Consider the following 19,999-nt stretch of genomic DNA (forward strand, 5'->3'; position numbering starts at 1 on the left):
TCTGATGTCTTGGGCCAAGCCTCAGCACTAGTGCCCATCCCTGTCCTCACCGTCCACGGGACCCTCGGTGGCCGTGGGGCGTCTCCTAGGGCGGCGTTCTGATTGCTGCCTGTTTCCCACAGCCCTTCGTCGGCCGAGCTCCCGTGGGTGGAGAGCAGCCCCAAGGCCACCCCGGCTCCGCTGGGGAGCAGCCGGCCGGTAGGAAGCCTCCTCGGCGCCGAAGAGTTCCCCAGCCCTGGTCCCGACGGCCCCGGACGGCCCCACCGCCTGCCTGCGGAGCTCCAGGCCTCTTTGCACAACCATGAGCTGTCCCTGGCGGAGCCCCCCGAAGCTGTGGTCCCCCCAGGTGGCCAGGCCTTCCTGAGCTTTAGCACGGCCCCCGTGGGAAGCGGCCTTCCCCCGGCAGAGGACCCAGGGGCCATGCTGGCTCATTCCCACGGAGCCCCCCAGGCCCCTGGCACCCCGCGGACAGCAGCGGCCGACAACGGCTTCCTTTCCCACGGCTTTCTCACGGTGACGCCTGGCCACAGCAGCCACCACAGCCCAGTCCTGCCGGGCCAGGGCCTGACCCTGCCCGGGCAGCCCCCCCTTCCCGAGAAGAAGCGCGCCTCAGAGGGGGACCGGTCTCTGGGTTCGGCCTCCCCGTCCTCCAGTGGCTTCTCCAGCCCGCACAGTGGAAGCACCATGAGCATCCCATTCCCAAATGTCCTCCCGGACTTCCCCAAGCCTCTGGAGGCCGCAGCGCCCTCCCCAGGTAGGCACGTGCCAGCCGTGGTAGGCCCTGGCCCCACCCCGTGTGCATTCGCTCAGTGGGGGGCTGGGGTTCAGGGCGGCACCTTGAGAGCCAAGCCCAGAGCCGCCCACCAGGGTCTTCTCCTCGTTGCCCTCCGTCCCCCTCTGCTCTGCACACGCCCCATCAGCTTCTGTTTCTCCCGCCGCTCGGGATCCTCATTCTTTGAAAATAACCTTTCGTTCTCGAGTTCAGTAAGTTCCTCCAGCGTTTAATACAAGAGTTCAGATGTGTGCGATGAGGCTCCGGCAGGATTAGGCCACACTGCGCTGGCCGCGTGTCACACTGCGTCTGCGCTGCGTGTGGGGGGAAGCACGGGCTCCCTGCCGCACCCCAGCCGGTCCCCGCGGGGCCAGACGGCACTCCTTCCCCGAGACACGCCGTCCCCGCCCTGGGCTGGACTTGGAGCACCGGGCTCCATGCGAGGTGACAGGCGGCAATAAACCGTCCAGAGTGTTCTTGCCTTCTCTCTCTCAGATAACCCGGGTGATAAGCACGTGTCCGTGAACTTTGTCCAAGACACATCCAAATTCTGGTACAAGGCCGATATCTCCAGAGAGCAAGGTGCGTGGGCGGGACGGGACCTCGGGGTGGCGACATCGGAGGGGCACGGCCCTGGGATGAAGGGTTAGGGCACCCCCGCGGAAAGTGTGACAGGCCGTCCCAGGAAGAGGTTCCCTGTTCCTACCTGGGACCTGAGCCACGGGGCCAACGGTCAGGAGGAAGGACAGAGGTCTCTCCAACACCCCGGCATCTGTGCATCTACGTTTGTCCGTGGCAAACAGACATGCGCTCGCTAAGGGGGCGTGTGCCGGGTGTAACCTCGGGCCTCACACTCGTGCGCTCCTGCCCCAACATCTGACGTCCATGTGTTTGAGCCATTAATGCCACTGCTTCCCGCAGGACGAATGGAAGAGGGGTCCAGGCGGGAGGCGGTTCTACGAGGCAGCCCCAGGGGCCATCTCACAGCAGGATTCGCCGGGTTGCTGGGATGGGCTGGTCATCCCCGAGATCCTCCCAGAGGAACCCCGGGGACTGCTGGCGGGCATGGGGCTTAGCCGGGGACAGCGTTTCGGGGGAAAAAGTCATCTGGTGTCGTCCTGAGGCTTTTTCCCCACCTGCCTGGAGAGAAAGAGTTAAGTTGCTGGCAAACAGCACCCTTCTGCTTTCTCTCTGGAATTCTTCTATTCAATTAAGTAGCTCATAAAAATGGTAAGAATGTGCCTTTCTTCCCCTGAGCTCAAGGAACCTATTGTCATGTTTCATGGGGGGGCGGCCCGCGGCCCAGAGAGCCCTCTGATTCCCTGAATTGGCCTTTGGGGCGTTGCTGCTCAGCTCAGTCTGGGCTCTCCATGGCCAAGTGCTGCATTGTTGTCCCCTCCCTGCCTGTGGTACGGGAACCCCCGAGATGGAGGCTGTGAGCCCAGCACCTTGTCCAGCCAGAAGGGCTGTGAAGGGCCTGTGACATGCCATGTTCCAGAAAATTCTTTGCAGACCACCTACTCCACTGGTGCGTGTCCGGGCTGGGCAGGCCGGCTGGGCAGCTGGAGCAGCTGGGGCTCCACCTCGGAGGCAGGTGACGAGTGCCAGGGATGTGCCTTTTTCTGGAAAAGCTACAGTGAAACGTCAGGGACATGCAGGAGGAATGGCAAGTGAAAGTGGGATAGCGTCTTCGGGGATGCAGCTGGTCCTGTATCCCTGTGGCCGGGTGGATTGCTCAGGATTTTTCCTAAACCGAATGTAAAAATGCCTCGGGAGGGGAAAGGGACCACCGGGCAGAGTAGAGACAGAGTAGAGCTGTGTCAGCGGCACTGGCTGGGCCTCTGCCATGGGGCTCTGGAAGCACCAGCTGCAGGAGGCGGTGGGGACATGGCCACTGACTCCGCTGACCTCACAGGGGAACGGGAGACCCCCACGGGCCTCTGTTTCAGAACAGGGTCTGACATTGTCCTCCAGCTGCTCTCTATCTGTGGCCCATGACACTGGGGCACCTCTGTCCACCCCCCACCTCCAGCGAAATAAGATCATGATGTTAAATGGGAAAACCAAAAAGCCTGGTGAGGTATAGCACGGTTGAAAACGCGTCACTCATCAGAAGTCTGTTCCCGCGCCAGCCGAATAGTGCATGCTTGGCCCCCAGATGCAGGCACCGGCCACGAGCAGGAGCCTGCTGGGGTCCGTGGGCGCCACCTCCCCGCCAGCCCCGGCGTCCCGGACTTGGTCGTGGGGGTCAAGTGCGGGCCCACCCAGGGCTGCACCAAGCCCGTGGGGTAAATCGTGGGATTTGTGTTAAACATTCAGTAACTTTTGGGGCCATCCTTTCGATCTTTCCGTCTGCTCGTTTGGAAGGACTAAGTACAGTGCTGCACGGGCACCAGGTAGGGCTGCAGCGAGGACGGGAGAGAGCCTCGCACCTCGCCTCTGCCCCACCACGCCATGCAGACTGGGACTTGGCCCAAGCACTTGGGCTGGCGGTTGGACCACATTCCTGGGCAGCAGCTGTGGGCCGTTGCCTGTGCCTCTCAGGTGCCGCGGGACAAGCAGGAGTCATGTGTGCCAGATGGCGTGGGGTGCTCTCTGCAGCCTCTGCCGTCAGGCTCCCCTTGAAAACGATGTGTTGTCACCGAGACCCCCACCCTACCCCAGAGGCCTACGCCTGCCCCCTCCGACCCAGTTTTGCAAAAGCACTCGTCTGCCACGTGTGCGGGCAGGCCTCATGGACCCCGGCAAACGTGTGTGTGTCTCTGCTTCCCTCCCCAGCCATCGCCATGCTGAAGGACAAGGAGCCGGGCTCATTCATCGTCAGGGACAGTCACTCCTTCCGAGGAGCCTACGGCCTGGCCATGAAAGTGGCTACGCCCCCCCCTTCCGTCCTGCAGCTCAACAAGAAAGGTAGGGACCCCGGCGCTGATGGGGCGCGCTCACCCGCCTGCGAGGTCTGTGGCTTACACGTTCGGCTGTGCCATGCTGGGGGACTTCACGAACACGGCTCTGAGTTTCTTCACAGTCTCTGTGTTGTTCCAGTGTGGCCCCCTCGGGACTGGCCTTGTGCAAGCAACATCGTTAATGATCTGTGGAGTTTAGTTCTTTATTGCTGTGAATGAGTGATGCGTTCCCTTGTTTGACTGCTGGAACGATGCAAATGGGCCTCACCGAGGCCCCGGGGCCCCATTCTGCCCCGGGAAGTGTAATAAATTCCTGCCCCTTCTCCCCAGCCGTCCCTCCAGTGTCTGCAGACAGGCACGTTCCTTTTTCCTCACATGAAAGGCAGTGGCCTGTGCATGCCTTTCTGCCCCGATGCTCCGGAGAGCGTTTTGCTGGATTAAGAGTGACGCTGGATCATGAGCCCCAGGGGTGTCCCCATGGCCCTCCACCCCATGAACCGCGTACGGCTGTGTTCAGATCTCTGCTCACTCTCCCGGGTACTTTCCGTCATGGACATGACCATGTGCAGAGAAGGTCGCAAGGGCTGTGTGCGCGGTGAACGTCCTCATGAAGCAAACACACGTGTGCCCACAGCCAGGAGACAGCCTCGGGGGAGGCCCCTGCACCCCTCCTGTGCGTCACGCTCCATCAGCCTGTGACCTTGCGCGTATCCCAGAGACCATAGATTGGGCTCCGTGAGGCCCTTGGGGCTGGCCACGTGTCCTTCCGATGTCCTACTGTCTGTCCTTTTCCTGCTTACCATTCCTGCAAGAATCCCTGCGCGCTGTGGTCTCTGGGAACCTGAACGTGTGAGTGCTAGGTGTGTTGGGGTGTCCGAGGGGGACTGACTCACTCTAGAGCATTGGGTCAGTTCGTGCTGACAGAGGCTCTGGCACGGAATCACGGGGTCCCAGGGTCTTTCCCACCTTCCCCTGGTGACGAGCTCCATCCCCAGCTACACCTGCCCCTTTCTCTGTGCCTCGACAGACACACACTGTCCAGGTCGCCCATCCTGACGCTGCGGACAGGACACCTGCTAAGCAGAAGGGAGAGTTACAGCATTTTCCTCTTAACCAGCGAAATAGCAATCCCTGAACATCATGGTTTGGCCCCTTTTTAACTCTGCATCAGAGAACTAATATGTATTCTTTCGTGAGGTTCTTCTGCTGCCTTCTAAGATTCATTGTTTCTACTTGTAAGACTGTGGTAACTGTCACTCTGACGGCTTTCCAGGGATCGCAGGCCCGCCTCGGAGACACCGCAGGTGCGTGTGTCGGAATGAGGTGATTCGCAGTACGCGTATCCCCGTAGTGCGTATTACGATAATGCGTATAGCTCTGGTGCGCGTCAGACGAGCTTCCAGGCTTCTCGGTGGGCATGAAAGTCACGTTTACTCTGTGCTGTGGTCCACGAAGTGTGCAACGGCCTGCTCTCTCCAAAAAGCAGTACACACGCCTTAATGAAAAAACACTTTGGTGGGAAAGCCGTCTGAGCGTCCCGCCTGTCTAATTAATCCCAGGTCACAGTAACAAGTGTAATAATAACGAAAAAGCTGGAAATACTGCAGGAAATACCGACCTGTGACACAGGGATGCGAAGTGAGCAGATGCCGTTGGAAGAATGGCTCCCGGGGACTCCCCTGAGGCAGCGTAGCCACCAGTAGTTCATAAAAAACGCCACGTCAGGAAGTGCCAGGAGGCAGGCTCCTTGCCTGGGCGCCGGGCTCATCACCGGGCACAGGGGCGTCCGGATAAGCAGAGCAGGAGCTCACACGTTTAAGGAGCAAAAGGACACGGCCTGCTTCACTCACGCCGCGTCCAGGACCGGAGAAGTGGACGGGAAGCCTGGATGGAGACTGTGCTCACAGTGTCCAGGAGCAAGTGACCTCGGAGCCGCACCTGGAAGGACATGAGGTTCGGTGACTGAGGCGTTGGCCGAGGGGCTCTCAGGGAACCGAGGTGTCTGCCGTGGGGGCAGCGGAAGGGGCGGGGGTGCAGGGACTCAGACCCACATCCAGACGGTGCTGTCTGCAAGCGATGGAGGAGGAGGCTTCGTGCACATCGAGTAGGACAGCTGAGGCTGGAGAGGAGCCCAGCGGGAGAAGCCCCAGCGGTCCTGAGTGAGGACTCGAGCAGGAGAGTCTCCAGAGGGGAGCACTTGGTGTCTGTGGACGGGGTCCGCGGGGAGAGCGGGGACGGGCGCTGCGGAGCGTGTAGGGCTCTTGCTCCATGGAGACTGTGAGCCGGCGTCCTTCCTGCGCATGCTGTGGCTTCGGAGACGCGGACAGTGCCCTGTGCGTGTTCTTGCCTCCCGCTGGGCACAGACCTCTCAGGCCAACCTTGACTCAGCCCGAAGGTGAAGGTCACAAAACATCACCGGTGTCCTCTGGTTGAAATCGTCACTGGCTGCCTGTCCTCGCCCAGCCATGGATTTGGCAATTGGCTGTCACGGTGCAGGGGGAGTTGGAGAGGGAAGAGCCCGGCAAGTCAGCACCCACCTCTGGTACCCAGAGACCAGGCGGTGACAGACGTCCAGGACAAATCTGTTCTCCTGGCAGCCAGCGGCTGACTGTCCCACTGAGACACCTGTCCCTGGAGCCTGTGTCCCCTTCAGTGTGGAAGACGCGGATCCTTCTCCTCCCACAGCCGTGGTGGCACGCTGCTCCTTTCCGCTCCTGTGTTTGCCACAACCTGCCATGGAGTCTGACTGTCGCCCTTCCTGCCAGCCCTCCCCACCGCCCCTGATGTGCCCGCTGCTGTTGTCTGTCAGCCTGTATGGGAGCCGCCCATGGGCCAGGCGGGCGACCAGACTCCCCGCAAGCTGGTGCCGCTGTCGGGTGGTTTCCAGCTCAGTTTGGTGGTTTTCTGGACGCGCCCCATCTTCAGATGCTCAGACAGGTGTGGGGCAGTGGCGATGTTCTGTCTGGTCCCACTGACGGAGGGCTTCCTTCCTGGGGGTCTGCCATGGGGCTCCTGGCTGGTCCCTTCCAGCTCCCGTCAGTGGCTTGTTCTCGGGCATCACCTTGCGTCCAGATCCTTCTAGTTTCTCCTGTTACGAGGGGAAGGATCTAGAGGGCATGTTCCCGTTTGCAGCTGCGGACTCATCCCTGCACTGGGAATGCTTGCAGAATGTGTGAGGGTCCGTCCCCGGGACCCCTGCACCTCTGGACATGTCACCGTGGGGGGGCTCTGCTCTCATCCCCAGGTGCTGCTTGGCAGCCCACCGGTGCCAGCGGCCCGGCTCCGGGGGCCCCTCCCTTTAGCTGGTGCTCTGTCCCTCTCTCCCATCCTCCCGTGCTCTTGTTTTTTAAATTCTCTTTTTTCTTTCTTTTCAATCTCTCACCGCAGCGGGGGATCTGGCCAATGAACTCGTTCGGCACTTTCTGATCGAGTGTACCCCGAAGGGAGTGCGGTTGAAAGGGTGCCCCAACGAACCCTATTTCGGTAAGTGGCTATAAGGTCCCAGTTAGCATTCTGGTCCATGCCAAAATGGTGTGCACCCCCACTGCTTCCCCGAGAGGCAGGGCCGTCCCCTCCCACGCTCCGGGCTCCCCGTGCCCTCCCCCGAGTTACCGTCTCTACGATAAACTGGGTAGGGAGTTGTTCCGAAGGCTTTCTCAGACCCAAATTGATGGCAGGCAGGTGGCGGCCTCACACGCAGGCCCGCAAGTGGGGTCTGGGTTAGAGCCGGAGCACGGGCCGTTCCTCTCCGTGAAAAGAGCCCTTGCCGGCCTCGCAGGCTTGCCGGGATACACCCGGACACACAGTCCCAGCCTCCAGGAGCACATGGCAGGGACCACGGAGGCACCTGGGCTGCAGTCCCAGACTCCATTGACGGCCGATGTCCTCTGTAGAAGTCGGCACCTGCATGTCTTGGCCAACACTCACCTGCAGTTCCTTTACGTAGCTTCGAGCTGTCTTGCGGGACTGGTCACATCACTGAAGCTTTGCACCAAGTCCCGCAATAGCGGAGTGTTAGTTGCTAAAAGCAGAAGCGCTCGCCCCCCACAGGGACTTCCCGCAGCGGGCACATGGGCGGAGCGGGCGGTGTGTGGGGCCCCGCTAACGCCCCCCTGCTGTTCACCCGTTCCAGGGAGCCTGACGGCTTTGGTGTGTCAGCATTCCATCACGCCCTTGGCTTTGCCCTGCAAGCTGCTCATTCCAGACCGAGGTATGCGGGGGGTCCTCTGCGTGGCCGGGCTGTCCGCGTGTTGTGGGGAATGGCAGTGTTGGGTCCATGAGGACGCGCCCACAGAAGCTGGACCGGAGTCGTCCTCTGTCGCGTGCCCTGTGGGTCAACCCCAAAGAGCATCGTGTGGTCCAGCTCAGTTGGCAGAGGCAGGCCCTGGTGACGCCGTCACCTCACATGACTACAGTGTCATTTGGCCGTACTTCCCACCTTCCTGGGCAGCCTTGATGTCACGTGATTGTAGTAGATTCGTGGTGACTGGTTTACGGCGTAGGTAAGTGCGATTTGCCCTCCACAGTGGTTCGTGAGAGCGGAGAGAGACGTGTTGCTGGACCATGTTGCCGCGTCCACCTGCTCAGAACGCCGGGGGTTGTCACTGCCTGGGAACCCAGGCCCCCGAGTCCCACCCTGTTGTAAAGGTTCTTCCTCGGGGAGCCGGACTCATGCCCGCGTTTTCTTTCTCCTTCCCACAGATCCGTTGGAGGAGATCGCCGACAGCTCTCCCCAGACGGCGGCCAACTCGGCCGCAGAGCTGCTGAAGCAAGGAGCAGGTTAGTCGCTGGCTTCCTGTCCGCCGGTCCTAGTTCCTGGGTGGCAAGGGGGTCTTCTTGGGTCTGCAGGTTCCCTTCCTGCTGGGTGCGTGAAGGAGCTCCCTTTTGGGTGGCCCCCCAGGCCGGGCGCAACAGCGAGTGTGGACGGACAGAGCGAGGCCTCCCCGGGCTGAAAATACCCCCACTGCGGACAAGACGAGAGACTGCAGGAGAAAGCCAGGTCCTGGGTTCGTGGGCCTAACTGAGCAGCCGACGGCATCACCCCATTTGCCCACAACCCAGGGTGACACAGACCCCGGTACAGCGAGTTTGCCTGGGCACATGCTTTTTTTAAACTAATAGACTTTATGAAGTTTTAGAGCAGTTGTGGGTTCACGGCAACATTGAGAGGAGGGTAGAGGTTTCCCACAGACCCCCTGCCCAATGATCCGCGTTACGGTGTCCCCCGCCACAGGGTACCTTTGTTCGTGAACCTGTTACGCGTCGCTGTCACCGAGTCTCCACTGGGGCTCACCCTCAGTGCTGTTCCTTCTGTGGGTTTGGACACATACGTAATGACGCGTCCCCACCACCAGGGTACCATCCAGAGGACTTTCGTTGTCCTAAAAGTCCTCTGTGCTCCGCGTGCTCCTGCCCACCCTCCAGACCCTGGCAACGCTGACCCTTTTATTGCCTCCATAGTTTTGCCCTTTCTAGAACATCTCATCATTGGAGCCATAGAGTTGGTAGCGTTTTCAGATTAGCTTTGTCCCTTAGTGCTAGAAGTTTCCTTCACATCCTTTCATGGCTCATTTCAAAGCTCATTGCTTTTTGGTGCCGAATGCTCTTACACTGTCTGCATGGACCACAGTGTATTCCCCCGTCCCCCCACTGAAGGACATCTTGCTTGCTTCCAACTTTTGGCAGTTGTGCATAAAGCTGTGGGAAACATCATATCCCGGTTTCTGCGTGGATGCGAGTTTTCAGCTCCTCTGGGTAAATAAAAAGGAGCACGAGTCCCGGATTGTATAGTCAGAGTATGTTCGGTTTAGTTGTGTGGGGGTTTGTTTTTGTTTTTAAAGAGGGAACACAAGCAAGGAGAGGGGGGAGAGGGAGAAGCAGGCTCCCCACTGATCCCCAGGACCCTGGGATCATGACCTGAGCTGAAGGCAGAGGCTTTAATCCGCTGAGCCCCCCAGGCGCCACTGGTATGTTTAATTTTGTAAGAAACCAGCATTGTTTTTCAAAGCCACTGTGCCATTTTGGATTCCCACCAGCAGTGAATAAGAGCTCCTTTGGCTCCACATTTTTGCCAGCATTTGGTGTCATCAGGGTTCTGGAGTTTGGCTGTTTCTAATAGGTGTGCTTTTGTATCCCATCGACGTTTTAATTTGCATTTCCATGATGACACGTGACATGGATCTTCTCTTGTTTGCTGCTTGTACGCCTTCTTTGGTGAGATGTCTGTTAAGGTATCTGGTCTGTTTTTTCATTGGGTATTTTTCCTCTTGTTGAATTTTAGAAGTTGTTTGTATATTTTGGAGAGCAGTCCTTTATCGGATGTGTCTTTTGCAAATATTTTCCCCCAGTCTGTGCCTCATCTTCTCATTCTTTTGACGTTGTCTTCACAGAGTGGAAATTTTTAATTTTAATGACATCCGGTTTATCTTTTCTTTCTTTCGTGGGTCATGCCTTTGGGGTTGTCTCTAAAAAGTTTGTCACCAAACCCACAATGATTTGGATTTTCTTCTGTGTTGTCTTCTGGAAGTTTTATACTTTCACATTTTACATTCTGGCCTGTGGCCCACGGTGAGTCAGTGTTTGGGAAAGGTGTGAGGTGTGTGTTAGCGTCCTCCGTGGAAGACGGGATCTCCACTCCATTGTATTATCTTTACTCTTCTATCAAAGATCAGCTGACTGTACTTACGCGGGTCTATTTCTGGGCTCCCAGTGTTTTCTACTGATCTATTGTCTGTTCTTTTGCCAATAACGCGGTTGTGACTACTGGCTTTCCAGTAAATCTTCAAGTCAGGTAGTGTCAGTCCTCCAGTCCTGCTTCCCCTTCAAGCATGTGTTGGCTCTTCTTGGTCTTTTGCTTCCATATAAACTCTAGAATCCGTTGGCCAATGTGCACAAAATAACTTCCTGGGATTTTTATTGAAATCGAATTGCATCTATAGATCAAGTTGGGCAGAACTGCCATCTTGACAAAACTGAGTCTTCTTATCCATGAACATGGACTCTCTGTCTGTTTAGTTATTTTATGTTTTTCATCAAAGTTTTACAGCTTTCCTTGTGACTATCTCTTGTACATAATTTTATTAAATTTATACTGAGGTATTTCACTGGGGGCTGCTAATGTACATTGGATTGTGTGTTTAGTTCCAAACTGTGATTGTTCTCTGGCGGGCAGGAAAGGGATCGACGTCTATATTAATCTTGTTTTCTGCATCGTGATGTAAGGACAGTCCCTTGCTTGCTGTTGCCATATTTGATGCAGGCCTCGTGGCCCCCGTGTAGGTGGGCTGTGGACACGGCCAAGGCCACAGGGCTCCTGTGGGTCTGCAGCTGTGAGGGAGCCGAGTTCCCCATGGTGGACGTTTGCTCTTGGAAAGGTTGGGAAGGGAATGTCAGCATCTGGTTGGAGGCCTGGACAAGAAATACCTCCTTTCTGCACCGCGTATCAGTACCGACATCACAGCCGTGGCTCCGTGTCAGAGGTCAGTGCGATCTACAGCTCTTTTCTTGTTACCGCCTCTGTACGATGCACATGGTTCTCTCGTGCAGTTTTTCTCTGCGGGTCTCCCTATCACTACGCCTGTTGCTCAGCTAAAATCCATCTCTCTCTCAACAAGTAATGGTGTATTGAACTCTTTTCAGACTGTCCTTGAGGGATACGTTCTATGTGTCCAGAATAAGGGTGACGTGCTTTGCGCCAAACAGCAACATGTTAGAACGTGGAGGTCCAAAATGAGGAGCGTGGGCTGTGTCAGTCCTGGGCTCAAGTCCAGGCTCTACTGCACAGGGTTTTGACCACTCAGCCACGTGGACCTCAACGTAACGATGATAATGATCTCTCCCAACAGCATGGCTGCAGACGCCACATGAATCAGACATTGAAAACTGCCGTGGGAACTGTGACGGGGGCACTCAAACAGGTTGTTGTTATCCCTGCTGTGTTTGCACGGAAAATGCTCTTCCTGGCCGAGGAGACATGGCCCTTCCTGTGGCTTCACTCTTACCTGGCATGGGCCACAGTGGGGTGCCTGATGTCTCCGGGGTGTGTGCGCTCAGCCTGGGGTTTCACCGCCCCCCCACATGCCTCGGCGCTCTGCACTTGGCCCAGGAACCTCTTAGATAAGCCACCTCTCGCGTTTCTCCCTCAGCTTCTTGGTTACCGTTTTTCCCAGTAAATGTCCAGTTAATAAACATATAAGTGCATTCGCTAATCGTCCTTAGGAACCATTGTAGCCCTTGTGGTTGGATATTACAGCTTCTACTGCGGCTTATCAACGATCTAACTTCACAGTCTTGTGGAAGAGCACCTGGCAGGCGCCAGCAGTGTTAGATCACGTGCTGTTCTGAAGAATGGCAGATCCCAGGACTCGAGGCGGGCCCTGGAGACCACACATGAGCCTCTGAGCTGAGTGTTTGTGCACGACGGCGCGGAGCCTGTGTCCTTTTAAAATTGCATGTTTCTAAGACGTCCGTGCAGCTCACTTCATGGGGGACAAGGCAGGGCGTGGAATCAGGACACGGATCCGTGTCTCGAGTGAGGACAAAACAGCCATGAGCTCGCAGAGGCCCTGCGGTTGTTGGAAAAAGCATAGGGAGGCAGTCAGACTGTCCCATTGGCGATCACCTGGAGGGAACTGATTTTTTTTCCCCCAGATTAAATTTTTTTTTTAAGATTTTATTTATTTATTTGATAGACAGAGGTTACAAGTAGACACAGAGGCAGTCAGAGAGAGAGGAGGGGAAGCAGGCGCCCCGCTGAGCAGAGAGCCCAATGCGGGGCTCGATCCCAGGACCCTGAGATCATGACCTGAGCCAAAGGCAGAGGCTTTAACCCACTGGGCCACCCAGGCGCCGCCCCCAGATTAAATTTTGTGAGTGTCCTCATTCACCCCAGGGCTTGAATTGTCCTGTGTGGAGCCCTTCCCCGTCAAGCTGATGGAGTAGCACCCGGGAGCGTGAGCAGACATGGGAAGCCCCAGCGGGGGTGCACGCTCCCTCGTCCGCTTCCCCTCCTCTCCGGTGGCCAAGGGCTTTCTGGGTCATTCCTATCTCTGACTGTTGACGTTTTTGTCTCTTCTTTGGTGGCGCTGAAGCCACAGGATACAGTCCATCCCGAGAAGAAGGGCCAGGCCTCTTGCACATTTCCCAGAAGTGTTACGCTGTGTCCTTAACTTACCACATTGTGAAGGATATTTTCTTTATAAAAGCAGTAGAAGTTCTTTAAATTTAAGAAGAGGGAAGGCACACCCGGGTGGCTCAGTCCTTAAGCGTCTGCCTTCGGCTCAGGTCATGATTTCAGGGTCCTGGGATCGAGACCCACATCGGGCTCCCGGCTCAGCAGGGAGCCTACCTCCCCCTCTCCCTCCGCCTTGCCTCCCCTCTTCTCGTGCTCTCTCTCTGACAAATAAATAAAATCTTGATTTTAAAAAAAAAAAAAAAAAGGAAGAGACTCGGAAAAGAGAGGAAAGGCGAACTGCTCAGAGGCCAGACGCCCTGGATGTTTTTCCGCATCTCACTCCGAGTAAGAAGTTCTCCCTTTCGTCTACACACCGCGCAGGTCTCGCTTCCAGCGGCTGCACAGTGGTCCGTCCTGCTCATTTGGCTTATTCCTGCTTCTCGATACTAGAAACAACCCTTGGGAGGCTACCATTCCACATTACGTCCTTGTTTCTGAATCTTGTGTTGCTGTCTTCGGACCCGGGTTCCCGGACGCAGTGGGGCTGAGGGAGGCCGTGTGTCCCTGAGGCTTTGTTTCCCGTGGGTATGACAGGTGCGGCCCCATTCACAGGAGGCAGCCCTGCTCCACAAGGCGACCCCTGCCCCCAGCAGGGCCACGCATCAGGTAGAATTGGACATTGGGGGCCAGGCTGTGTGGACAAACTCTGGTCACCCTGTGCCCCCCCCGCCCCCCCGCCGACTGGAGAGCAGGGCTCCGGGACCCATGTGCTTGGCAGACCCACCCCCGGCTGAGGTTTGGCAAGGGACAGCTTCCCTCCTCTGCTCTGAGGAAAGACCCCATGGCTCTGCCATCAAGGGTGAGAGTCCCCACGCCCCGACTCCTTATCGAAAGGCCGTGTGTGGTTCCACAAGGGCTGGTGGGAGCCTGTCCTGTAGACCCAGGCTGTGCCCGTTTTGTGGGATTCACTGCAGTTAGATCCGAATTCCTCGTCTTGTTTTTGGAAATGCTCACAGGAACGCTCATGAAATCGAAGGCAGGCCATCCACCCTCCGAAAATCACATGGTCTTGAAGTTTCCAAGCACCCATCCAGCTCCTGCTCGAACACGCGCACTTTCCTCGTATACTCGTGATGATAGCAGGGACATAGTTTTATCCTGCTTTCCCATCCGCCTCTCACGTCTTTCTGGCTTTGAGGAATAGTTGCTGTACCATCGCTGCACAGGCCTGCGGCACACAACAAGAGGGTTTGATGATCTAAGTTGCGAGGTGGTCACCTCCAGAGGCTCAGACCGCGTCCATCTTCTCGTGTGGATACAATATAAGGAGGAAGGGAAAGAAAGGTTCTCCTTGTGCTAAGAAATCCTGGGACTCCCTCTCTTCATGTCTTTCCCATGAGCCACAAGGAGCGTCGGCTGTGGCCGCCACACCCCCCTTTCCCATCTTCTCGTCGCTGTACACGCGGCATGACCCCCATTTGCTGGCTGCTCGGTTTTGCATGGGGGTTTGTTGAACCATTCCGTTTTCCCACTAAGTCAGCATGTGCCTCCAGTATCCCCACCTCTGGGTTGGTCGTCCGCCGTGGTTATGGAAGATTTCTCCTTCTGAGTCTTCTTGGAACTGGGACCTCTGGGACCCCAAGCCTCCTGATAAAGACAGCCACGTTATCCGGAAGGGCAGTCAGGGTTGACCCGGCATTTCATTGGAGCGTGGCGGGCACAGGGCGCTGGGCAGTCACGGTCATAATGTGCCAACACGCGCTCTGTCCTGAGACGACCCGTGTAAACCCCTCAAGTCCAGGTGGCAGCTGGAGTGTGGGTCACCCCCAGCCCTGCCGCTCCCCTTGGATTGGTGCCTGCCAGCCAGAGGGAGCAGGTGCTTCTGCGACTCCTGCCCACCCCCTGAGCATCCCTCTGGGTGAGAGCGTGCCGGTGCGACCTCCGGAAGGTGTGTCTGCTGTGAGGACGGGCACATGGTGTCATTTGCAGGCATCACCTGTGGCCAAGGGCGTTCGCACACAGCCTACAGGCCTCACAGTAGTCTCCACGGTGCACCCTCGGAACGTCCGGCATGTCTCACTGATCGCGCCCCGTCGACACTGCGGCAGCGGCAGAAGCAGCACAGAGCTGGGGCGGCGTGGACGCCCAGGGGCTGCGAGGCTGCTGGACCTCTTCTCGGGGTGTCCAGGCCACTGTGCCCTCTACTGCACAGGACAGGTGCAGATAGGTGGAGACGGGCTCCGGAAAGTGCTCTCCACAGCCCAAGAGGCAGGGATTATCCTCAGAGTGCACAGCATTAGCGGAGCCCGGAGGTCTGAAAATGGTCGCGTTTGGGACAGGAAGTTCCCTTTCATGGCTGCCTGACGGCACAGGGCATTTCTGGCTGGTACCGGGTGCCGTCTCAAGCTGCTCTTGGTGAGGGCAAGGGAGTGGTTCAGGAAACTTTGTAGGGGAAAGCTGGGGTCTCGGAGGAAACTCGTTGCTGATGGCGAGTTCAGGGCTGTGCCCCTAGAGGAAGTGGGGTCACCCCCTGCAATGAGCATGGCCGTCTCCGTGCAGGGTGGACAGTCTTGCTGAAGACCCCATCCGCCAGCCCTGGGCTGCGTCCTTCCCGGGAGGCTTTCTAGAATCTGCTCCTTCCCTTCTCCTGGGCCTTTCCACTTGGGCCTCTGCAGTGGCTCTGATGATAATTCGATTCTGGTGGTTTTTCCCCATGACCTCAGTGGGACCCTGGCTGACAAGCTTGTCACACTCAGCAACCCAGGATCAAGGGCAGAGCTCTGTATTCCGATATTCCTTTGCTCCGAGTCACATGCCTCACGCGTCGTCCCTGCTGCTCTGGATGCCGTGGCTTCCAGCTCTATGTGCGGACGCTTCTGAAGGGTGCTGGCCCTCAGGCTTCTCTCCTGCATGTTCCCTGACCGGCAGTGGTGCTGCGGACCCACACTGGCACGAAGGCGGGGAGGGGGTCTCCGGCCCCAGTGGGGACGCAGCGGCAGGGACAGCGGGAGGCTCCTGGGTTGGGGCCTCCGGGCACGTGTGTCCCGCGTCCTGCCCCATCCACACCTGTGGAATCGGGAACCGAGGGCTTTGCCTCCGGTGAACACCTGCTTCCCTGGGTGTCTTCCAGCCTGCAACGTGTGGTACCTGAACTCCGTGGAGATGGAGTCGCTCACCGGCCACCAGGCCATCCAGAAGGCCCTGAGCCTCACCCTCATGCAGGAGCCGCCTCCCCTGGGCACAGTCGTGCACTTCAAGGTGTCGGCCCAGGGCATCACCCTGACGGACAACCAGAGGAAGTGAGTGTGCCTGGGCCCGGGCTGCGGGTGGGGCTTCTGGGCACCCGGTCGGACGTCCCGCCAGCCTGCGCATCCCTGGGATGAGGCTCTGGACGCGTCCCTCATCGGCACGCCCCGTCCTTCGGGACCTCCCAGGAGCCGCACGTAAACCGTGGACATTCAGCCCGGGGCCTTTCTTCTTGGGAGTCAGTAAAATTGTAATGAAAAAGAAAAAGGGGAAAGGTTTGGACCTTTGAGTGTCTCACCCACACACGAGTATAATTTTTAAACAGAAAAACCTTTTAACTCGATTCTGTTGAAACACTGGGAGACTGTGGTAGAACCACCCCGTCTTTGGTTCCGTGTCATTCCATCTGACTGGTGGCCGTCCCATTTCGACGCTGCTAGGTGTGACTTCAGTATCTAGATAACGAACCGTAACGTAACCATCAGTGATACCTTAAGACTAACGTTAGTGACAGTCACTCTCAATCGTCTCTCTACTGTGTAGTACGTTACGATACTAAATGTTCTCTACGTGGCGCTGGAATATGTAGGGAACAATGTTTCGGTGGCTTTCAGCAGAGCTGCCCCTGAGCGGCTTCTACCTAGCAGATGTCCCAGGAACATAGTAGGGCCGCAGTCCGAAGGGGGAGCAGAGTCAGGCGCACGTACCGTGGCGTGTGTGCCCCTCCTCCCAGCAGAGCCCCTGGCCTCAGGGTCAAAGGCATTTCCGATGAACTTGTTATTCATGTGTTACGGAAACGGCCCGGTGTGGTTACTGAGAGAGCCGGGTCCTCAGCCGTAAAGGCAGAGGGATGGCAGGAGTGTCATGGGGCACAAGGCCGGCCCATTGGCTCCGGCCACCAGGCAGCGCTGTCCCCAGGGCAGCCCCAACCCACCCTTCATGCCCGCCTCACAGCTAGTCTGTATGTTCACAATGAGCCGTCCACCCCATCCCCCTGTCTGACATGGGCTCCAGTCCCTGCCTGGACACCCTGTGCCCAGCAAGAAAGGTTCGCTGGACGTGGTCTGTGGCTGGACACAGTCTGCGGTTCTCGGGCAAGCACAGGCAGGCTGGGCTCCCTGGTTCTCCTCTGGGGCCGTGCCAGGGCTCCGGGGTTTGGTCCCAAACCCCACGCAGCTGGCAGGGGCACAGTGTTGCTCTGCTCTGTGCGTCCCTCTCGCCAATAACCAGCTTTTCCAACGCCACTCAGCCCCGCGTCCTGTCTGCCCATTTCTGACCGGCGTCTGCGTGTTCTCTCCAAGTAATCGAGTCACCCTCCGCCCGACTCTTGTTCTGGGGAGCCTGCACCGTGCGTCACCGTCCCTCTCCCGCCCGCTAACAAAACCATGTCCCCCCGCCCTGTCCCTACAGGCTCTTCTTCCGGAGGCACTACCCCGTGAGCAGCGTGATTTTCTGCGCGTTGGACCCGCAGGACAGGAAGTAAGATAATCTCTGTTTGTATCAAGCAGCGAGCGTGCGTCCTTTTGCCTGTTAAGTGAGTAAAGACGTTAACGTAACTCTTCCTCTCCTTTCTGTCCGCCAGGTGGATCACGGATGGCCCCTGCTCCAGGTGGGTTCCCGGACGCCGGCGCCCTCCCCGGCACAGAGCAAAGTGCATGTCGTTACTGAGTTCCGGCAAGGGTTTCCCGCAGGGAAATGAGAGAATCGTGCCAGGGCGTTCATGGCTTAAACACAGGGAAGCGTGTCCTTCTGTAGGAAGGGCCTCCCGGGGTTCGCTTTCCCGCTCGCTCCTCCCCGAGATGCACAGTTCCCCGGACCACAGCGTGGAGCCAGTCGCACGGCTTTTTGGGCCATTCGGGGCGGCCGCAGACGGCAGGTGCACGAGTCGGGGTAGAGGAAGGACGACCTGTGTGAGCGACAGCAACCTGGCGCTCGGCGTTTCTCAGATGCAGGGGGAGCATGGTTTCTGCTGCCCTGGCCCCGCGGCAGGCCAGTCCTGCTGGCATTGGCGCTCCTGGAACCTTCCAGAACCTTCCGGAGCCATCTGCACCCTTTAGGCCGGCTTCCTCCGTGTAACCTAAATCCGATTGCCAGGAATCGCTTGAACCACACGGATCCCACCCTGGCACCCCGTTCACGGTCCTGTTTGTCTCGGGATCTGACAAAGTGCTCGGAGGCCCTGGGCTCTGGCACGCGGGGCTGGCGGTGTTCCCGTGTGTGGCGTGCACTACCCCATTGGGGCTCCTCGAGCCACACGCTCTGTGGCGGGGAAGCCGCGCCACTGGAACAGATGAATCCCTCATTTTTCTAAGAAGGAGCAGAGAGAGTTTCCCAGGAGTAGCGGAAGTCCCCGTGTGAGGGTCAGGGCTCACGGAGGCCCTTTTGGAGAACGGCTCCGATTCCTCTAATAGTTAGACGTGCGGTTCTTTTAAACCATTTCCTTTCTTACCTGTAGTTCGTAACTGTGGTGTAGAGGCCCGAGGGCAGGAGTGTGGGACGTCCAGGCAGGGCCAGCGTGCGGCCCTCACCTGAGCCCCCCGTGACCTGATTGCCCTACCCCAGTACTGGAGGGACCTGGCCGCCTCTGGGAGAGTCAGGCCACCAGCCGTGTGGGGGCTCTGGGACCCGCTCTGACCGGAGTCTGCGGGATCCTGGCCAGGAGTGGCCCGGGGCGGTGGCCGGGGCGGTGGCCGGCCGTGCACCCGCCGTACCTGGGGGCTTGAGGGGTGGACAGGTGTGGGCAGTGCCCGGCTGAGTGGCGGTGAGTGGTACGTAGAGGTTGTGGGGGTGCAGGGGGAGTAGACGGAGGTTTGCACCCACTCTTGGACCTTGTGGGACGCTGGCGCGCTGACCTCCCACCTCCTCTGTTGCAGAGTCTTCGGGTTTGTGGCCCGGAGGCAGGGCAGTGCCACAGACAACGTGTGCCACTTATTCGCAGAGCATGACCCCGAGCAGCCTGCCAGTGCCATCGTCAACTTTGTGTCAAAGGTCATGATCGGCTCCCCTAAGAAGATCTGACCCCCCCCAGCCCGAGACCGAGGGGGGCCGGAGCGTCCGCTGCCGGCATCTGGCCAGCCTGACGTTCCAGCCCCAGGAGGGCCGGGGGCTTCTCCTCTGGCTTCACAGACACGAGGACACACGGCGTCCCGTCTGCTGTCCTTCCCCGAAACACTGCTAGCCAGCACATCTCCGTAGCCAAGCGCTTCCCGGGTGGAGGAAAGTGGGATCCACGCGGCAGGGCCGAGCCAGGACGCGGGTCCCCGTGCCCCTTGCACGCCGGCATCGGTGGGAAGGAGCGCATCCGGCCCCTGGACGGCAGCCCTGGGTGACCGGGGGTGCCACCAGCCATGCGCAGGGCCCCCGTCCATCCAGCACCCGAGGGAGGCCTCTCTCCCACCACAGAGACACTAGCTCACCGAGAAGGGGATGTATGTTTGTTGAAGGTCCGTGCAGGTCAGGCCCTCCCAGAAGTCAGGGGACAGGAGCCGGGGGGGACGTGCTGGCTGTGAGGACCAGGAAGGCCACCCGGTCCCTGGGGAGGGCACCGAGCTGCCCCAGTGCCCCGGCCCGGCGGGCAGTGGTGGCTCCGGCCTCCCGCTCTCACTCTAGCTCCAAACAGGGTGTTGTCCGTGAGAGGAGAAGGAACATGGACGTGAAGTGTCTTTTTGTGTAATTTATATTCTACTTATGCCAAATTATTTATGGTAAGTTGCGGGGCAGGATGGGGTCCCAGTGCTGCAAGCTGCCAGGCCGAGCCTGTGCCCATGATCCAGGGCCACGTCGCCGACAGGCCAGGCCAGCCTCAGCAACCTTGACCTCCCCAAAGCTCGCGGGGGTGGTTCCCATCCGGCAGGTGGGTGACGTCCTTTCTGGGAAGGCAGGTTCCGGAGGGCGGGTCACGTTTGG

The 19,999-nt window shown here is 58.4% G+C and overlaps 1 protein-coding gene across 2 annotated transcripts in view; it reads left to right on the plus strand.

Moving 5' to 3' along the window:
- The window catches only part of TNS3 (tensin 3), a 197,203-nt gene extending 177,544 nt beyond the window's left edge, over positions 1-19,659 (plus strand). For both annotated transcript variants that reach the window (XM_032875022.1, XM_032875023.1), the window contains 10 exons: positions 123-754; positions 1,268-1,354; positions 3,551-3,682; positions 7,063-7,158; positions 7,808-7,885; positions 8,377-8,454; positions 15,978-16,146; positions 17,504-17,572; positions 17,676-17,702; positions 18,967-19,659. In XM_032875022.1, coding sequence (XP_032730913.1) covers positions 123-754; positions 1,268-1,354; positions 3,551-3,682; positions 7,063-7,158; positions 7,808-7,885; positions 8,377-8,454; positions 15,978-16,146; positions 17,504-17,572; positions 17,676-17,702; positions 18,967-19,111 — 1,513 coding nt within the window. In that variant the 3' untranslated portion in view covers positions 19,112-19,659. The remainder of the gene's footprint in view (positions 1-122; positions 755-1,267; positions 1,355-3,550; positions 3,683-7,062; positions 7,159-7,807; positions 7,886-8,376; positions 8,455-15,977; positions 16,147-17,503; positions 17,573-17,675; positions 17,703-18,966) is intronic.
- The last annotated feature ends 340 nt before the right edge of the window (positions 19,660-19,999 follow it).

The sequence above is a fragment of the Lontra canadensis genome, unplaced genomic scaffold (assembly GCF_010015895.1).
Source record: "Lontra canadensis isolate GAN:19392208 unplaced genomic scaffold, GSC_riverotter_1.0 scaffold54, whole genome shotgun sequence".
Lineage (NCBI taxonomy): Eukaryota > Metazoa > Chordata > Mammalia > Carnivora > Mustelidae > Lontra > Lontra canadensis.